Source organism: Salmo salar, chromosome ssa05 (assembly GCF_905237065.1).
Source record: "Salmo salar chromosome ssa05, Ssal_v3.1, whole genome shotgun sequence".
NCBI classification, from domain to species: domain Eukaryota; kingdom Metazoa; phylum Chordata; class Actinopteri; order Salmoniformes; family Salmonidae; genus Salmo; species Salmo salar.
Genome location: NC_059446.1, coordinates 61,969,420 through 61,987,017, shown reverse-complemented (window position 1 = coordinate 61,987,017; position 17,598 = coordinate 61,969,420). Strand labels below are relative to the sequence as shown.

Sequence of the window (17,598 nt, the reverse complement as noted above, 5' to 3'; positions counted from 1 at the left end):
AGAGAAGAATGGCAAGAATCGTGCAAGCTAACAGGCGGGCCACAGACAAATAATGACACAGTACAACAGTGGTGTGCAGGACGGCATCTCAGAACGCACAACTCGTCGATCCTTGTCATGGATGGGCTATTGCAGCAGACGACCACACCAGGTTCCACAGATGAAAACAAGAAGCGGTTCCAGTGGGCACGCAATCACCAACACTGGACAATTGAGGAGTGGAAAAACATCTGCTGGAACATGACAGCGAGTTCAGTTTACTTGAGTGGCCTGCACAGTCCCCATTGTCAATCCAATAGAGCATCTTTGGGGTGAGATGGAACAAGCCTGTTCCCAGCATGAATGTACCACCGTCCAATCTGTAGCAACTGCATTTCTGACACCTTGTAGAATGCCCCAAAGAATTCAGGCTGTTCTGTAGGCAAAGGGGGGTCCGCCCGGAACTAGATGGATGTACCTAATAAACTGTCCGGCGAGTGTATAACTACAGTACACTTACAGTAAGGATAGCTGTGGCTTTAAAGTGAAACCCTTAGAAACTACTGGGTCAGTGCAAACCTTAGCAATGTGTGTGTGTGTCCTCTTCACTTCCACATGCCTTCTAAATTACATCGTATTGAATTAATAAAATGCACCCTTTTTTGAGCATTTATAGCCTTATGCTAATTCTACATTTTAGTACATCATCTTGCACAGTGATATATGAAAATGTGTCTGAACCAATCAGATTAGCAAGGTGCTCTCTTGCTGCAGACACTGCTACATTCATTTGACTGTTTCCAAGCCTGCTGACATGAAATCCAAAGCTTTCTCATACCATAACAATCTATCACATGCATCTGTCTCTGGCCATCTGCCATTCCTGAATAAAAGAACACTGCATATTTATTGGAACACCAGGCTGGGGGAATGTACTGTATATATTTTGTGTACTAAGTATATATACACTGCTCAAAAAAATAAAGGGAACACTTAAACAACACATCCTAGATCTGAATGAAAGAAATAATCTTATTAAATACTTTTTTCTTTACATAGTTGAATGTGCTGACAACAAAATCACACAAAAATAATCAATGGAAATCCAATTTATCAACCCATGGAGGTCTGGATTTGGAGTCACACTCAAAATTAAAGTGGAAAACCACACTACAGGCTGATCCAACTTTGATGTAATGTCCTTAAAACAAGTCAAAATGAGGCTCAGTAGTGTGTGTGGCCTCCACGTGCCTGTATGACCTCCCTACAACGCCTGGGCATGCTCCTGATGAGGTGGCGGATGGTCTCCTGAGGGATCTCCTCCCAGACCTGGACTAAAGCATCCGCCAACTTCTGGACAGTCTGTGGTGCAACGTGGCGTTGGTGGATGGAGCGAGACATGATGTCCCAGATGTGCTCAATTGGATTCAGGTCTGGGGAACGGGCGGGCCAGTCCATAGCATCAATGCCTTCCTCTTGCAGGAACTGCTGACACACTCCAGCCACATGAGGTCTAGCATTGTCTTGCATTAGGAGGAACCCAGGGCCAACCGCACCAGCATATGGTCTCACAAGGGGTCTGAGGATCTCATCTCTGTACCTAATGGCAGTCAGGCTACCTCTGGCGAGCACATGGAGGGCTGTGCGGCCCCCCAAAGAAATGCCACCCCACACCATGACTGACCCACTGCCAAACCGGTCATGCTGGAGGATGTTGCAGGCAGCAGAACGTTCTCCACGGCGTCTCCAGACTCTGTCACGTCTGTCACATGTGCTCAGTGTGAACCTGCTTTCATCTGTGAAGAGCACAGGGCGCCAGTGGCGAATTTGCCAATCTTGGTGTTCTTTGGCAAATGCCAAACGTCCTGCACGGTGTTGGGCTGTAAGCACAACCCCCACCTGTGGACGTCGGGCCCTCATACCACCCTCATGGAGTCTGTTTCTGACTGTTTGAGCAGACACATGCACATTTGTGGCCTGCTGAAGGTCATTTTGCAGGGCTCTGGGAGTGCTCCTTCTGCTCCTCCTTGCACAAAGGCGGAGGTAGCGGTCCTGCTGCTGGGTTGTTGCCCTCCTATGGCTTCCTCCACGTCTCCTGATGTACTGGCCTGTCTCCTGGTAGCGCCTCCATGCTCTGGACACTACGCTGACAGACACAGCAAATCTTCTTGCCACAGCTCGCATTGATGTGCCATCCTGGATGAGCTGCACTACCTGAGCCACCTGTATGGGTTGTAGACTCCGTCTCATGCTACCACTAGAGTGAAAGCACCGCCAGCATTCAAAAGTGACCAAAACATCAGCCAGGAAGCATCGGAACTGAGAAGTATATATATATCCTGCTCAAAAAAATAAAGGGAACACTTAAACAACACAATGTAACTCCAAGTCAATCACACTTCTGTGAAATCAAACTGTCCACTTAGGAAGCAACACTGATTGACAATAAATTTCACATGCTGTTGTGCAAATGGAATAGACAACAGGTGGAAATTAAAGGCAATAAGCAAGACACCCCCCAATAAAGGAGTGGTTCTGCAGGTGGAGACCACAGACCACTTCTCAGTTCCTATGCTTCCTGGCTGATGTTTTGGTCACTTTTGAATGCTGGCGGTGCTTTCACTCTAGTGGTAGCATGAGACGGAGTCTACAACCCACACAAGTGGCTCATCCAGGATGGCACATCAATGCGAGCTGTGGCAAGAAGGTTTGCTGTGTCTGTCAGCGTAGTGTCCAGAGCATGGAGGCGCTACCAGGAGACAGGCCAGTTGGCGGATGCTTTAGTCCAGGTCTGGGAGGAGATCCCTCAGGAGACTATCCGTCACCTCATCAGGAGCATGCCCAGGCGTTGTAGGGAGGTCATACAGGCACGTGGAGGCCACACACACTACTGAGCCTCATTTTGACTTGTTTTAAGGACATTACATCAAAGTTGGATCCGCCTGTAGCGTGGTTTTCCACTTTAATTTTGAGTGTGACTCCAAATCCAGACCTCCATGGGTTGATAAATTGGATTTCCATTGATTATTTTTGTGTGATTTTGTTGTCAGCACATTCAACTATGTAAAGAAAAAAGTATTTAATAAGATTATTTCTTTCATTCAGATCTAGGATGTGTTGTTTAAGTGTTCCCTTTATTTTTTTGAGCAGTGTATATATACTTAGTACACAAAATATATACAGTACATTCCCCCAGCCTGGTGTTCCAATAAATATGCAGTGTTCTTTTATTCAGGAATGGCAGATGGCCAGAGACAGATGCATGTGATAGATTGTTATGGTATGAGAAAGCTTTGGATTTCATGTCAGCAGGCTTGGAAACAGTCAAATGAATGTAGCAGTGTCTGCAGCAAGAGAGCACCTTGCTAATCTGATTGGTTCAGACACATTTTCATATATCACTGTGCAAGATGATGTACTAAAATGTAGAATGTACAATATACAAGCTTTGATTACAGGTCAGCAAATATCGGTCAGAAAATAGAAAATGAAGGTCAGAAAATATCAGTTATGTAAATATGTGTATTGACCAAGCATGGTGTATTGCTGATAACTTTGTGTGTGCTGCTTCAACTTTCAGCACTACGCCACCTATTGGTGTGAAATAAGTATTATCATGCGACATCTGGTGAACTAGTACAGCTTCTAGTAGGAAAACGGTTTGTGTAGCATAGAAAATAAAACTACCTGGTTTACAAATTAGCTGCCATTTATTCTTTCAGAATTTCAAGTTAAGTAAAATCCTCTTTCATAACAAACTTAACAGAGAACATTGGGATATTACATGGATATAAAAGTTTTACAAAACATAACTTTTTAGAACTACATATAAACTACATAAAACAACAGCATAACATTAAAATTGGTGTATTAAACACCTTCATTTTATATTTTCAAAGTTCTTTAACATTTCTAAAATGGGATAAAAACCCTCTAAGAAATGATACTATAATTGGTGTTAGGAGAAAAGATGTCGGCCTAAGAATGACATACTTCTCTCTCCATAACACCACCACACTTAAGAGCCTTTTAAAACTATTGCAGGTTTGAACTGTGCAACCTGCTTCTCAATTTGAGATTCTTTTTTAAGTCAGGAACTGACTGAATCCTGGGTTATTTTGAAGATTCATGTGTCGAGTTAAGGTCATTTCAGGCCATGTATACAAGATGGACAAAAGAACAACAGCACATTCTTTCAGCTTTGGAGTCTCTCTTAGTTCTGGAGTGTCACATATATTTTCCCAGGACTCTTGGGTCCTAGGCATGCTCAATGCTCTGTTGTTGTTCTTTTTCAAAGTATCAGTAAATGGCCTCATCCATGTTGTCATCACTGTCCCCTCCGAACTCCTCTCCGTTGTCAAAGTACGACATGATATAGTCTGTCTCCTGTTGGAACACAATCAGAGTGGGAAAAAATGCTACATATGAGCTCATTCCGACCTTGTGAACTGTGTTTGCAATGCTCACTTTCTGTTAAATCATGCATTGGTGTCAATGGAAAATGTATGGGGGAAAAAAGTAAGAAAGAGCTTGGATGTGTAACAGTTTTGCATCCGTCCCTCTCCTTGCCCTAACCTGGGACCATCTGAATGAAACGACAACTGTCACCCAGGAAGCATCGTTACCTGTCACTGCGGAGCAATGGAAACAACTACTTCAGGTCTCAGAGTGGGTGACGTCACCGATTGAACGCTACTAGCGCACACCGCTTACTAGCTAGCCATTTAACATTGGCTACCGTTGCTTACCTCTTCAAACTCTTCTTCATCATACTGCTCCTCCCCATCTTGCTGCTCTTCCTCCTGCTTCTTCTTCTCCCCTTCCTCTTCATCTGAAGTCACTTCCTCCTCTTTTTTCTCCAATGTCTGAAATATGACACAAATGAATACAAAAGAAACTAAAAGAAAAAGAACATTGATAGTAAAATAATACACCAGGCTTACATTAAGTTTGAGGTTTAACAGCAAGAAACATTTCCCTCATCTAGTGTGCTGAGATTGAGTTGTGTTACATGCCTATAGATGTGATAAAGAGGTCAATAGAATGCAGACTATGGAGTTAATGTCTGATGTACTGGCTGAGTACCTACTATTCGCACCTCTAGTTTATGGATGATCTCCTCTTTATCCACCCGGGTCTTTTTGCTGGGTTTGGGGTCCACTGGTGTCTCCACACTAAGAGAGGTGTCTGTAACAGACGAAAAGGGACAAAAGCCAATCATTAGTGAAAACCAACTCCCTCTATCTATTCCCCCTCCTCTCCTTTCATTTAAAAGGCCATTCAACCAAAAGCTATATTTATCCCATAATAGAAAATGGCAGATCATTTATGTATAAGTCAGGCAGTACTGTCATTGTCAGTAACCAGCAGTGACTTTGTCTTATCCTTCTGTTCAAAGCAGAAGGGCAAATTGATGCATTCATGTCTCTAGGGAGACATAAGCAGTCAGACACAATGTTCTTCTGAAGACACCTCTCTCTTCAGCACTGCGCCCAGGAAATAGGAAGGAAAAAAATCACGTGGGCGCAATATGCTATGAAAGAGACAGGTCATTCGCCAGCAACGTACATGTCATCAAGTCCTGCAGGAAGCAAACTAAACAGAACTGCAAAATGAATGGATTTTTGTATTACAATAGCCTTCTGTGATCACATGGTGGGTGGGCTTTCATAGTGAATCTGTATCACTCACAAAAATGTCCAGTCAGTAAATGTGAGGTATAAAACAACACTGTATCATCCACTTACTCTCTTTTAGGGGCTTCTTGACACGGATTCGAAGCTCTTTTGGTAGCCTTTTCCAGTCTGACGTTAAAAACAAAAATCAAACAAAATCAATCAGCAGACACAGGTGCTACAATAATGTTTTTACACAGCAATGACCTTGTCAAAATTATGGAATGTTGGTTCACATCTGGTAAAGCTGAGGGACTAAAACCTCAAATTGTTTTCCTAATCAGCCTCTATTCAGCAGACCCTAATTGTGAGCGACAGCTCAATTTCTCCCATTTGAAACGCTTTGGGTCACCTGACAGTTTCAATCAGGACCGTTCACACTCCATTGTGGCTGACATCTCTGGGGCTGCGTAGCGAGTGATTTCATACTGCTTCAGGATTAGATCATTGATTCTATTAATCCCTGTTTAACAGTGTTATGCTGGTAATCAGATCGTACAATGCGCTCCTTCTAATACATGTTCCGTAGTTTCTATCTCCTTTCAGTAACATTATTTGAACTGGAGGTATGATGCAGCTGACTCACCTGGATTCCACTCAATGGTGTTGTCTGACGGCTCACTGTTCTGATATTTATCAGAATACCGCTCCACATCTGGAAGTCAGACAAGAAGCTCATTCATTTCTTAAACATGGTACAAGAACAAACATGTCTTTGAAAAGAAAGCCTCTGTGTATTATCATGTCTACCTCGTTTGCTGCTCGCAAATGTTCTTATCGAAGCATAATTGCTTGATTGAATAATTGAAAAATATTTCCACCCCTGATTTAGGTAATGTCAGCCAAACCTTGTATCACCTAAAACCTTGTATCATTTTAATAAAATAACACCATTGGGAGCTGCTGACAGTGGCAAGACATTGACTGTCTAATTTCTGCTACGTTTGGATGTCTGTAATTACTCTTTTCATCGCTAACACACATAAATGGTGTCTTCCCAGGCTTAAGTACCTTTCTTGGAGACGGCTGGGCGGACATAAAATGGTAGGGTCTTCATGTTTCCCCTGAACTCCTGCTTCAGTGCCAACATGTACTCTGCTTCCTCTCCCATCACCAAGGGGACAGGCTTGTGTTCCATGGGCTACATGTGCACAAAAAACATAACACATATTAGGCTAGTCCTTAAAACAACAACAAAAGGCTCAATACATGCTTTCCCAAAATAGCATGCTCTTATTTGCTCCCAACCAAACACATATCTTACGGTCTCAATACATTTTTTTTTTTTTTATGTCAGCCCTGGATGTTGCTTAGACAAATAGAAAAATCAGGAGAAAAGACTGACAATAGCCTCTAAATAAAGCCAATATTTGACAACAATGAGGTGCATCCAAAATGAAAAATGACAGCTACAGGGTCAGTCACATCACCCCTTACTCACAGGGAACAGAGGTGTAGGCTGGAGAATTGAAGGGGGCAGGTTCTCCCCTTTCCCAATCCCGACTGCCTCGATACTGAAGCTCATGTACCCCTTGCCGCGACCTCTGCCGCGGCCCAGGCCAGCCATTGAGCGAGCACACCGCGGGGGGGTTCACATGTAAATCTGTCAAGGGAGGAAGAATGCAATGGGCACTAAAAGAGTACTGAGTAATAGCACCTCTATTTTCCCAAACTATCTGTGTAAAGCTACAGTTGAAGTCGGAAGTTTACATACACTTAGGTTGGAATCATTAAAACTTGTTTTCAACCACTCCACAATTTCTTGTTAACAAACTATAGTTTTGGCAAGTCGGTTAGGACATCTACTTCGTGCATGACACGAGTCATTTTTCCAACAATTGTTTACAGACAGATTATTTCACTTTTAATCCACTGCATCACAATTCCAGTGGGTCAGAAGATTACATACACTAAGTTGACTGTGCCTTTAAACAGCTTGGAAAATTCCAGAAAATTATGTCATGGCTTTAGAAGCTTCTGATAGGCTAATTGACATCATTTGAGACAATAAGGAGGTGTACCTGTGGATGTATTTCAAGGCCTACCTTCAAACTCAGAGCCTCTTTGCTTGACATTATGGGAAAATCAAAAGAAATCAGCCAAGACCTCAGAAAGATGAAATTGTAGACCTCCACAAGTCTGGTTCCTCCTTGGGAGCAATTTCCAAACGCCTGAAGGTACCACCTTCATCTGTACAAACAATAGTACGCAAGCATAAACACCATGGGACCACGCAGCTGTCGTACTGCTCAGGAAGGAGAGGCGTTTTGTCTCCTAGAGATTAACGTACTTTGGTGCAAATCAATCCCAGAACAACAGCAAAGGACCTTGTGAAGATGCTGGAGAACACCGGTACAAAAGTATCTATATCCACAGTAAAACGAGTCCTATATCGACATAACCTGAAAGGCCGCTCAGCAAAGAAGAAGCCACTGCTCCAAAACAGCCATAAAAAAGCCAGACTACGGTTTGCAACTGCACATGGGGACAAAGATCGTACTTTTTGGTCCTCTGGTCTGATGAAACAAAAATAGAACTGTTTGGCCATAATGACCATCGTTATGTTTGGAGGAAAAAGGGGAGGCTTGCAAGCCAAAGAACACCATCCCAACCGTGAAGCACGGGGGTGGCAGTATCATCTTGGGGGGTGCTTTGCTGCAGGAGGGACTGTTGCACTTCACAAATAGATGGCATCATGAAGAAGGAAAATGTTGTGGATATATTGAAGCAACATCTCAAGACATCAGTCAGGAAGTTAAAGCTTGGTCGCAAATGCTTCTTCCAAATGGACAATGACTCCAATGACTCCCAACTTATTGTGGGAAGCTTCTGGAAGGCTATCCGAAATGTTTTTCCCAAGTTAAACAATTTAAAAGGCAATACTACCAAATACTAATTGAGTGTATGTAAACGTCTGACCCACTGGGAACGTGAAAGAAATAAAAGCTGAAATAAATCATTCTCTCTACTATTATTCTGACATTTCACATTCTTAAAATAAAGTGGTGATCCTAACTGACCTAAGACAAGGAAGTTTTACTAGGATTAAACGTCAGGAATTGTGAAAAACTGAGTTTAAATGTATTTGGCTAAGGGGTATGTAAACTTCCGACTTCAACTGTATATAAGCTTATTTTTTATCCTGGCCAGTATACAGTGCCTTGCAAAAGTATTCACCCTCCTTGGCATTTTTCCTATTTTGTTGTAAACTGTTGAAACGTCGTCTCACTGTCATCTGCGTTTATTTTCATCAAACTTAACATGTAAATATTTGTATGAACATAAAATTCAACAACTGAGACATAAACTGAACAAGTTCCACAGACATGTGACTAACAGAAATGGAATGATGTGTCCCTGAACAAAGGGGGGGTCAAAATCAAAAGTAACAGTCAGTATCTGGTGTGGCCACCAGCTGCATTAAGTACGGCAGTGCATCTCCTCCTAATGGACTGCACCAGATTTGCCAGTTCTTGCTGTGAGATGTTACCCCACTCTACCACCAAGGCACCTTCAAGTTCCCGGACTATTCTGGGGGGAATGGCCCTAGCCCACACCCTCCGATCCAATAGGTCCCATCCGTGCTCAATGGGATTGAGATCCGGGCTCTTCACTGGCCATGGCAGAACACTGACATTCCTGTCTTGCAGGAAATCACGCACAGAACGAGCAGTATGGCTGGTGACATTGTCATGCTGGAGGGTCATGTCAGGATGGGCCTGCAGGAAGGGTACCACATGAGGGAGGGGGATGTCTTCCCTGTAACGCACTGCATTGAGATTGCCTGCAATGACAACAAGCTCAGTCCGATGATGATGTGACACACCGCCCCAGACCATGACGGACCCTCCACCTCCAAATCGATCCCGCTCCAGAGTACAGGCCTCTGTGTAACGCTCATTCCTTCGACGATAACCGCGAATCCGACCATCACCCCTGGTGAGACAAAACCGCAACTCATCAGTGAAGAGCACTTTTTGCAAGTCCTGTCTTGTCCAGCGACGGTGGGTTTGTGCCCATAGGCGACGTTGTTGCCAGCGATGTCTGGTGAGGACCTGCCTTACAACAGGCCTACAAGCCCTCAGTCCAGCGTCTCTCAGCCTGTTGCGGACAGTCTGAGCACTGATGGAGGGATTGTGCATTCCTGGTGTAACTCGGGAAGTTGCTATTGCCATTCTGTACCTGTCCCGCAGGTGTGATGTTTGGATGTACCGATCCTGTGCAGGTGTTGTTACACGTGGTCTGGACGATCAGTTGTCCGTCCTGTCTCCTTGTAGCGCTGTCTTAGGGGTCTCACAGTACAGACATTGCAATTTATTGCCTCGGCCACATCTGCAGTCCTCATGCCTCCTTGCAGCATGCCTAAGGCACGTTCACGCAGACGAGCAGGGACCCTGGGCATCTTTCTTTTGGTGTTTTTCAGAGTCCGTCGAAAGGCCTCTTTAGTGTCTTAAGTTTTCATAACTGTGACCTTAATTGCCTATCTTCTGCAAGCTGTTAGTGTCTTAACGACCGTTCCAAAGGTGCATGTTCCTGAATTGTTTATGGTTCATTGAACAAGCATGAGAAACAGTGTTTAAACTCTTTACAATGGAGAACTGTGAAGTTATTTGGATTTTTACGAATTATCTTTGAAAGACAGGGTCCTGAAAAAGGGGCGTTTCATTTTTTGCTGAGTTTATCACAACCTGTAATTTAAATTGATTTTTATTTGGATTTCATGTAATGGACATACACAAAATAGTCCAAGTTGGTGAAGTGAAATGAAAATAATGACTGTTTAAAAAAAAAAAAAAAAAAACACAGTAAAGTGGTGCGTGCATACGTATTCACCCCATTTGCTATGAAGCACCCTAAATAAGATCTGGTGCAACCAATTATCTTCATAAGTCACATAATTAGTTAAATAAAGCCCACATGCGTGCAATCTAAATGTCACATGATCTCAGAAAATATACACCTGTTCTGAAAGGCCCCAGAGTCTGCAACACCCCTAAGCAAGGGACACAACCAAGCGGCACTATGAAGACGAAGGAGCTCTCCAAACAGGTCAGGGACAAAGTTGTGGAGAAGTACAGATCAAGGTTGGGTTATAAAAAAATATCTGAAACTTTGAACATCCCACAGAGCACCATTAAATCCATTATTAAAAATGGAAAGAATATGGCACAACAACAAACCTGCCAAGAGAGGACCGCCCACCAAAACTCACAGACCAGGCAAGGAGGGCGTTAATCAGAGAGGCAACAAAGATACCAAAGATAACCCTGAAGGAACTGCAAAGCTCCACAGCGGAGATTGTAGTATCTGTCCATAGGACCACTTTAAGCCGTACACTCCACAGAGCTGGGTTTTATGGAAGAGTGGCCAGAAAAAAGCCAATGCTTAAAGAAAAACATTTGCAAACGTGTTTGGTGTTCGCAAAAAGGCATGTGGGAGACTCCCCAAACATATGGAAGAAGGTACTCTGGTCAGATGAGACTAAAATTGAGCTTTTTGGCCATCAAGGAAAGCGCTATGTCTGGCGCAAACCCAACTCCTCTTATCACCCCGAGCCCACCATCCCCACAGTGAAGCATGGTGGTGGCAGCATCATGCTGTGGGGATGTTTTTCCATCGGCAGGGACTGGGAAACTGGTCAGAATTGAAGGAAAGATGGATGGCGCTAAATACAAGGAAATTCTTGAGGGAAACCTGTTTGTCTTCCAGAGATTTGAGACTGGGACAGAGGTTCACCTTCCAGCAGGACAATGATCCTAAGCATACTGCTAAAGCAAGACTCGAGTGGTTTAAAGGGAAACAATTAAATGTCTTGGAATGACCTAGTCAAAGCCCAGACCTCAATCCAATTGAGAATCTGTGGCATAACTTAAAGATTGCTGTACAACAGCAGAACCCATCCAACTTGAAAGAGCTGGAGCAGTTTTGCCTTGAAGAATGGGCAAAAATCCCAGTGGTTAGATGTGCCAAGCTTATAGAGACATACCCCAAGAGACTTGCAGCTGTAATTGCTGCACAAGGTGACTCAACAAAGTATTGACTTTGGGGGGTAAATAGTTATGCATGCTCAAGTTCTGTTTTTTGTCTTATTTCTTGTTTGTTCACAATAAAAAATATTTTGCATCTTCAAAGTGGTAGACATGTTGTGTAAATCAAATGATACAAATCCCCTAAAAATCTATTTTAATTCCAGGTTGTAAAGCAACAAAATAGGAAAAATGCCAAGGGGAGTGAATACTTTCGCAAGTCACTGTATGATCACCTATGATTGCTGTTCACTGTAATATGACAATAACCCTAACACTATTAGCTCTAGCTAACGAACAGTGAATAACAGAGGTCACATAGCCAGGGCTAAATAAGAACAGGTATAGCTACAACACAACAAAAGGACAAAAAAACGTTGTGAAGGGGAGCAATGGGTAATGTGTTAGGGAAAGAGGAAAGGGGACACCTAGTCAGTTGCACAACTGAATGCATTCAACTGAAATGTGTCTTCCACATTTAACACAACCCCTCTGAATCAGAGAGGCGTGAGGAGCATTAAAGGGGCAATCTGTGATTGCTACATCCATTTCAGACTGTAAAATTAGTCATATATACCCATTGATTCTTGAAGAATGTAACTTATAAATGCCTCCTGAGCTAAATTCAACTGTCATACCCCATCACAATCCAATCCAAATTATAAGCTTTTTTACTCCATTGTTTGTAAACAATGTAATAGTAAACAAACACTGTATAGACTTAAAACAAAAAACATGGTTAAAACTATAATTTTAGTCTCATGGATGGTCTGGGTACCAGTCTGGAACTCTAGCACTTTCTTTTCTTTGGCATGTGACACGGAGTAAAAAGAGTGGAATATCGCCAGATATGGATATAATGAGATGCTTGTCTCCACCTAACAATAGGATTAGTTGTCCAGAGTGGAACGGTGGGCTGTCAACTCTTTGGATTGGTGGATACATTTTGTTATTTGAATATTTTTAAAAAATATATTCGATTAAGGGCGTTGACATCAACCACTAGTATTCAATGGAGCTTGAGATGCTATGCTAGCTTCATAAATATGCATAGACCTTGTCGAATTTCAACAGGGAAGTGTATCACACTTTTATCAGTACACTCATAACAACCTACACATTACAAAATGTATATTAGATTAAACAAGCCTCACGTATCAAAATAACAATTCATATTTATCTTGACTAAATTCAACATTATAATTTCGCCCCAATTCAAAAACTCCTCGCCTGCTTAATAATTAAGGATATGCTTAAGTGGACAGATTTTGGGCAGAAATAGGGCTCTCTGGTAACCAAACTACCATCCTCCAGCTGCGTACCAAATCAACGCCAGGTGTTGCAGGAAGGCCAAGAAGATCATCAGGGACCCCAAAGCTTTGTTGTTGCTTGAATCGCATATCGCCCCTGTAACAGCTACCTATATCTAGTTGTGTGCGGCTTGCTAACTTGTTCCATCTTACCTTCTAGTGATTTCAGTGATATGAACTTGCTTGCTCAGATAACTTGGTTGCACAGTAGCTACATGACAGCTGTAGCAAAACGACTAGCGCCTAACGTTACTACCTAGATAACGACGTTAGCTAGTGCTGTCAGATTTATCACGACAAAATATCGTTCACCAAGACAACGTGCTTACTAACTAACCATATCAACTTATTCACGACCTCCCACCTTCTGAGCCATAGCTAGCTACTCATCTTCAAATATAAAAAATATTAAAACATTATCAAGTTAACGTTAGCTAGTTTACAAATCCGCGGGATACGTTATTGTTTACCAAACACTATGTTGTTTACATTTAGCGGAACTCTGGCGACTTGGGGTCGACTACCCTGCGCTACACTGCCCCCTGCTGTATTGGAGTTGAATACATTCAAGAACCTCGAAAAAGAGATGCAGTATCTCCCCAAAAAAGTATGGTCACATACTTTTTTTTCCCATCTGAGAGATCAATATGTCTATACCATACATTCATTTCGATTAGCTGAATGTCATGGCTGAAATGTTATCTAATGAGCATTAAGTTTTGAGCCAGCAAGTAGGAACCTCCAAGGGGAGTGAGTGTGATACAACATAAAGTAGATAGATTTGTTCCCTGGTGTGTGAGCTGGGTTGGCATGCATAAGCTAAAAATACTTCATTTTGCTGACATTGTAAAGGTGGTTTCTCTTGGTCTGGATATTACCACATCCTGGTGATGTTTATTATTAATCGCTGTTCTTGTTTCTACAGTTGAAGTCAGAAGTGTACATACACCTTAGCCAAATACATTTAAACTCAGTTTTTCACAATTCCTGACGTTTAATCCTAGTAAAAATTCTCAGTCTTAGGTCAGTTAGGATCAATGTGAAATGTCTGAATAATAGTAGAGAGAAGGATTTATTTCAGCTTTTATTTCTTTCATCACATTCCCAGTGTGTCAGAAATTTACATACACTCAATTAGTATTTGGTAGTATTGCCTTTAAATTGTTTAAGTTGGGACAAACGTTTTAGGTAGCCTTCCAGAAGCTTCTCACAATAACTTGGGGGAATTTTGGACCATTCCTCCTGACAGAGCTGGTGTAACTGAGTCAGGTTTGTAGGCCTCCTTGCTCGCACACGCTTTTTCAGTTCTGCCCAGACATTTTCTATAGGATTGAGGTCAGGGCTTTGTGATGGCCACTGAAATACCTTGACTATGTTGTCCTTAAGCCATTTTGCCACAACTTTGGAATGCTTGGGGTCATTGTCCATTTGGAAGACCCATTTGCAACCAAGCTTTAACTTCCTGACTGATGTCTTGAGATGTTGCTTCAATATATCCACATCATTTTCCTCCCTCATGATGCCATCTATTTTGTGAAGTGCACCAGTCCCTCCTGCAGCAAAGCACCCCCACAACATGATGCTGCCACACCCGTGCTTCACGGTTGGGATGGTGATTTTCAGCTTGCAAGCCTCCCCCTTTTTCCTCCAAACATAACGATGGTCTTGATGGCCATTATGGCAATTTTTGTTTCATCAGACCAGAGGACATTTCTCCAAAAAGTACAATCTTTGTCCCCATGTGCAGTTGCATACCATAGTCTGGCTTTTTTATAGCTGTTTTGGAGCAGTGGCTTCTTCCTTGCTGAGCAGCCTTTCAGGTTATGTCGATATATAGGACTCCTTTTACTGTGGATATAGATACTTTTGTACCGGTTTCTTCCAACATCTTCACAAGGTCTTTTGCTGTTGTTCTGGGATTGATTTGAACTTTTCGCACCAAAGTATGTTCATCTCTAGGAGACAGAATGCGTCTCCTTCCTGAGCGGTATGACGGCTGCGTGGTCCCATGGTGTTTATACTTGCGTACTATTGTTTGTACAGATGAACGTGGTACCTTCAGGCGTTTGGAAATTGCTCCCAAGGATGAACCAGACTTGTGGAGGTCTACAATTTATTTTCTGAGGTCTTGGCTGATTTCTTTAGATTTTCCCATGATGTCAAGCAAAGAGGCACTGAGTTTGAAGGTAGGTCTTCGAAATATATCCACAGGTACACCTCCAAATGACTCAAATGATGTCAATTAGCCTATCAGAAACCTCTAAAGCCATGACATCATTTTCTGGAATTTTCCAGAGCTGTTTAAAGGCACAGTCAACTTAGTGTATGTAAACTTCTGACCCACTGGAATTGTGATATAGTGAATTATAAGTGAAATAATCTGTCTGGAAACAATTGTTTGAAAAATTACTTGTGTCATGCACAAAATAGATGTCCTAACCAACTTGCAAAAACTATAATTTGTTAACAAGAAATTTGTGGAGTGGTTGAAAAACGAGTTTTAATGACTCCAACCTAAGTGTATGTAAATTTCCAACTTCAACTGTATAGGTGTAGGGGGCAGTATTTTCACGGCCGGATGAAAAACGTACCCAAATTAAACTGGTTACTACTCTAGCCCAGAAACTAGAATATGCATATTATTAGTAGATTTGGATAGAAAACACTCTGAAGTTTCTAAAACTGTTGGTGTCTGAATGGTGTCTGTGAGTATAACAGAACTCATATGGCAGGCAAAAACCTGAGAAAAATTCAACCAGGAAGTGGGAGATCTGAGAATTGTAGTTCTTCTTTCTAATCCCTATCGAAACTACAGTGTCTGTGGGGTCACGTTGCACTTCCTAAGGCTTCAATTGGCTGTCAAAATCCTTCAGAAAGTTTTTTCATCCGTCTCCTTTTAACCGGGCAGAGAAAAGGAGCTCAGTCAATGAGTGGACTGCCTGGGGACAAAGGGATTGATGATGCGCGATCCCGCTGTTCCTTCTTTTTCTTCTTGAATGAATATGCTATTGTCCGGTTGGAATATTATCGCATTTTTACATTAAAAATACCATAAAGCTTGATCGTAAACAACGTTTGACATGCTTCTAAGAACGGTAAGGGAACATTTTGACTTTTTGTGTCTTGAATTGCACTCGCGCATTATGCCTTTGGATAGTGACCTGAACGCACGAACAAAACGGAGGTATTTGGACATAAATATGGATTATTTTGAACAATAACAACATTTCTTATGGAAGTAGCAGTCCTGGGAGTGCATTCTGACGAAGATCAGCAAAGGTAAGAGAATATTTATAATACTAATTCTGAGTTTAAGTGACCCCAGAACTTGGCGGGTGTCTGTATAGTTTGCTTTGATGGCGAGCTATGTACTCAGAATATTGAAAATTGTGCTTTCGCTGAAAAGCTATTTTAAAATCTGACACAGCGGTTGCATAAAGGAGTACTGTATCTATAATTCTTAAAATAATTGTTATGTATTTTGTCAACGTTTATGATGAGTATTTTTGTAAATTGATGTGCTCATTCACGGGAAGTTTTGGTGGGAATACATTTTCTGAACATCACGCGCCAATGTAAAATGCTGTTTTTGATATAAATATGAACTTTATCGAACAAAACATACATGTATTGTGTAACATGATGTCCTAGAAGTGTCATCTGATGAAGATCGTCAAAGGTTAGTGCTTCATTTAGCTGTGTTTTGGGTTTTTGTGACATATCTCCTTGCTTGGAAAATGGCTGTGTGGTTATTTTTGTCTATGTACTCTCCTAACATAATCTAATGTTTTGCTTTCGCTGTAAAGCCTTTTTGAAATTGGACAATGTGGTTACATTAAGGAGAAGTGTATCTTTAAAATGGTGTAAAATAGTCGTATGTTTGAGAAATTGAAATTATTAGATTTTTGATGTTTTGTATTTCGCACCCTGCTGTTCCATTGGATGTTGGCTAGGCGTTCCGCTAGCGGAACGTCTATCCTCAACTTAAGGAGGATAAATAAGCTTTTGGCCAAGTCACCCTAAGCCAACTACAATCTCTGTAACGGGCGTCATATAGAGGAGACCAAGGCGCAGCGTGTTGAGTGCTCATCGTTATTATTTTAATGAAAACGAACACTAAACAAAATGACAGCCAACAGTTCCGTCAGGTTATACAAACTAAACAGAAAGCAACTACCCACGAAAACAAAGGGAAAAACAGGCTGCCTAAGTATGGCTTCCAATCAGAGACAACAATAGACAGCTGCCTCTGATTGGAAACCATACCCGGCCAAAACATAGAAAAACAAAAATGCCCACCCACCTATCACACCCTGACCTAACTAAACAGAGAAAGCACAGCTCTCCTAGGTCAGAGAGTGACAATCTCAAAGCACTTGGTGATGATTCCCCTCCCATCTGGGGGATTGTTGGATAGGAACACCATCACTTTCATAGAACCTTACAGCTGTGTGTGTGTGTGTGTGTGTGTGTGTGTGTGTGTGTGTGTGTGTGTGTGTGTGTGTGTGTGTGTGTGTGTGTGTGCGTGTGCGTGTGTGTGCGTGTGTCAGTCTGTCTGTCTGTGTGTCTATATCTGTGTGCCTGCGTGCATGCGGCGTGTGTCTGTGT

At 42.2% G+C, this 17,598-nt stretch overlaps 1 protein-coding gene across 3 annotated transcripts; it reads right to left on the bottom strand.

Moving 5' to 3' along the window:
* Positions 1 to 3,667: 3,667 nt before the first annotated feature.
* Positions 3,668 to 13,505, bottom strand: polr3gl (polymerase (RNA) III (DNA directed) polypeptide G like). 3 transcript variants are annotated; one of them, NM_001139601.1, is given in 8 exon segments: positions 3,668 to 4,365; positions 4,728 to 4,844; positions 5,069 to 5,166; positions 5,727 to 5,783; positions 6,241 to 6,309; positions 6,666 to 6,795; positions 7,096 to 7,257; positions 13,144 to 13,460. In NM_001139601.1, coding segments are annotated over 7 exon segments (684 nt in total). In that variant the 5' UTR covers positions 7,222 to 7,257; positions 13,144 to 13,460; the 3' UTR covers positions 3,668 to 4,278.
* Positions 13,506 to 17,598: the final 4,093 nt, after the last annotated feature.

Coding starts and splice junctions, on each gene's coding strand:
- polr3gl (XM_014200931.2), bottom strand. CDS start 7,221: ATGGCTGGCCTGGGCCGCGGCAGAGGTCGCGGCAAGGGGTACATGAGC. Junction 5,784..6,240: donor CACCATTGAGTGGAATCCAG/GTGAGTCAGCTG, acceptor TTTTAACGTCAG/ACTGGAAAAGGCTACCAAAA. Junction 4,366..4,727: donor ATGAAGAAGAGTTTGAAGAG/GTAAGCAACGGT, acceptor GTGTTCCAACAG/GAGACAGACTATATCATGTC.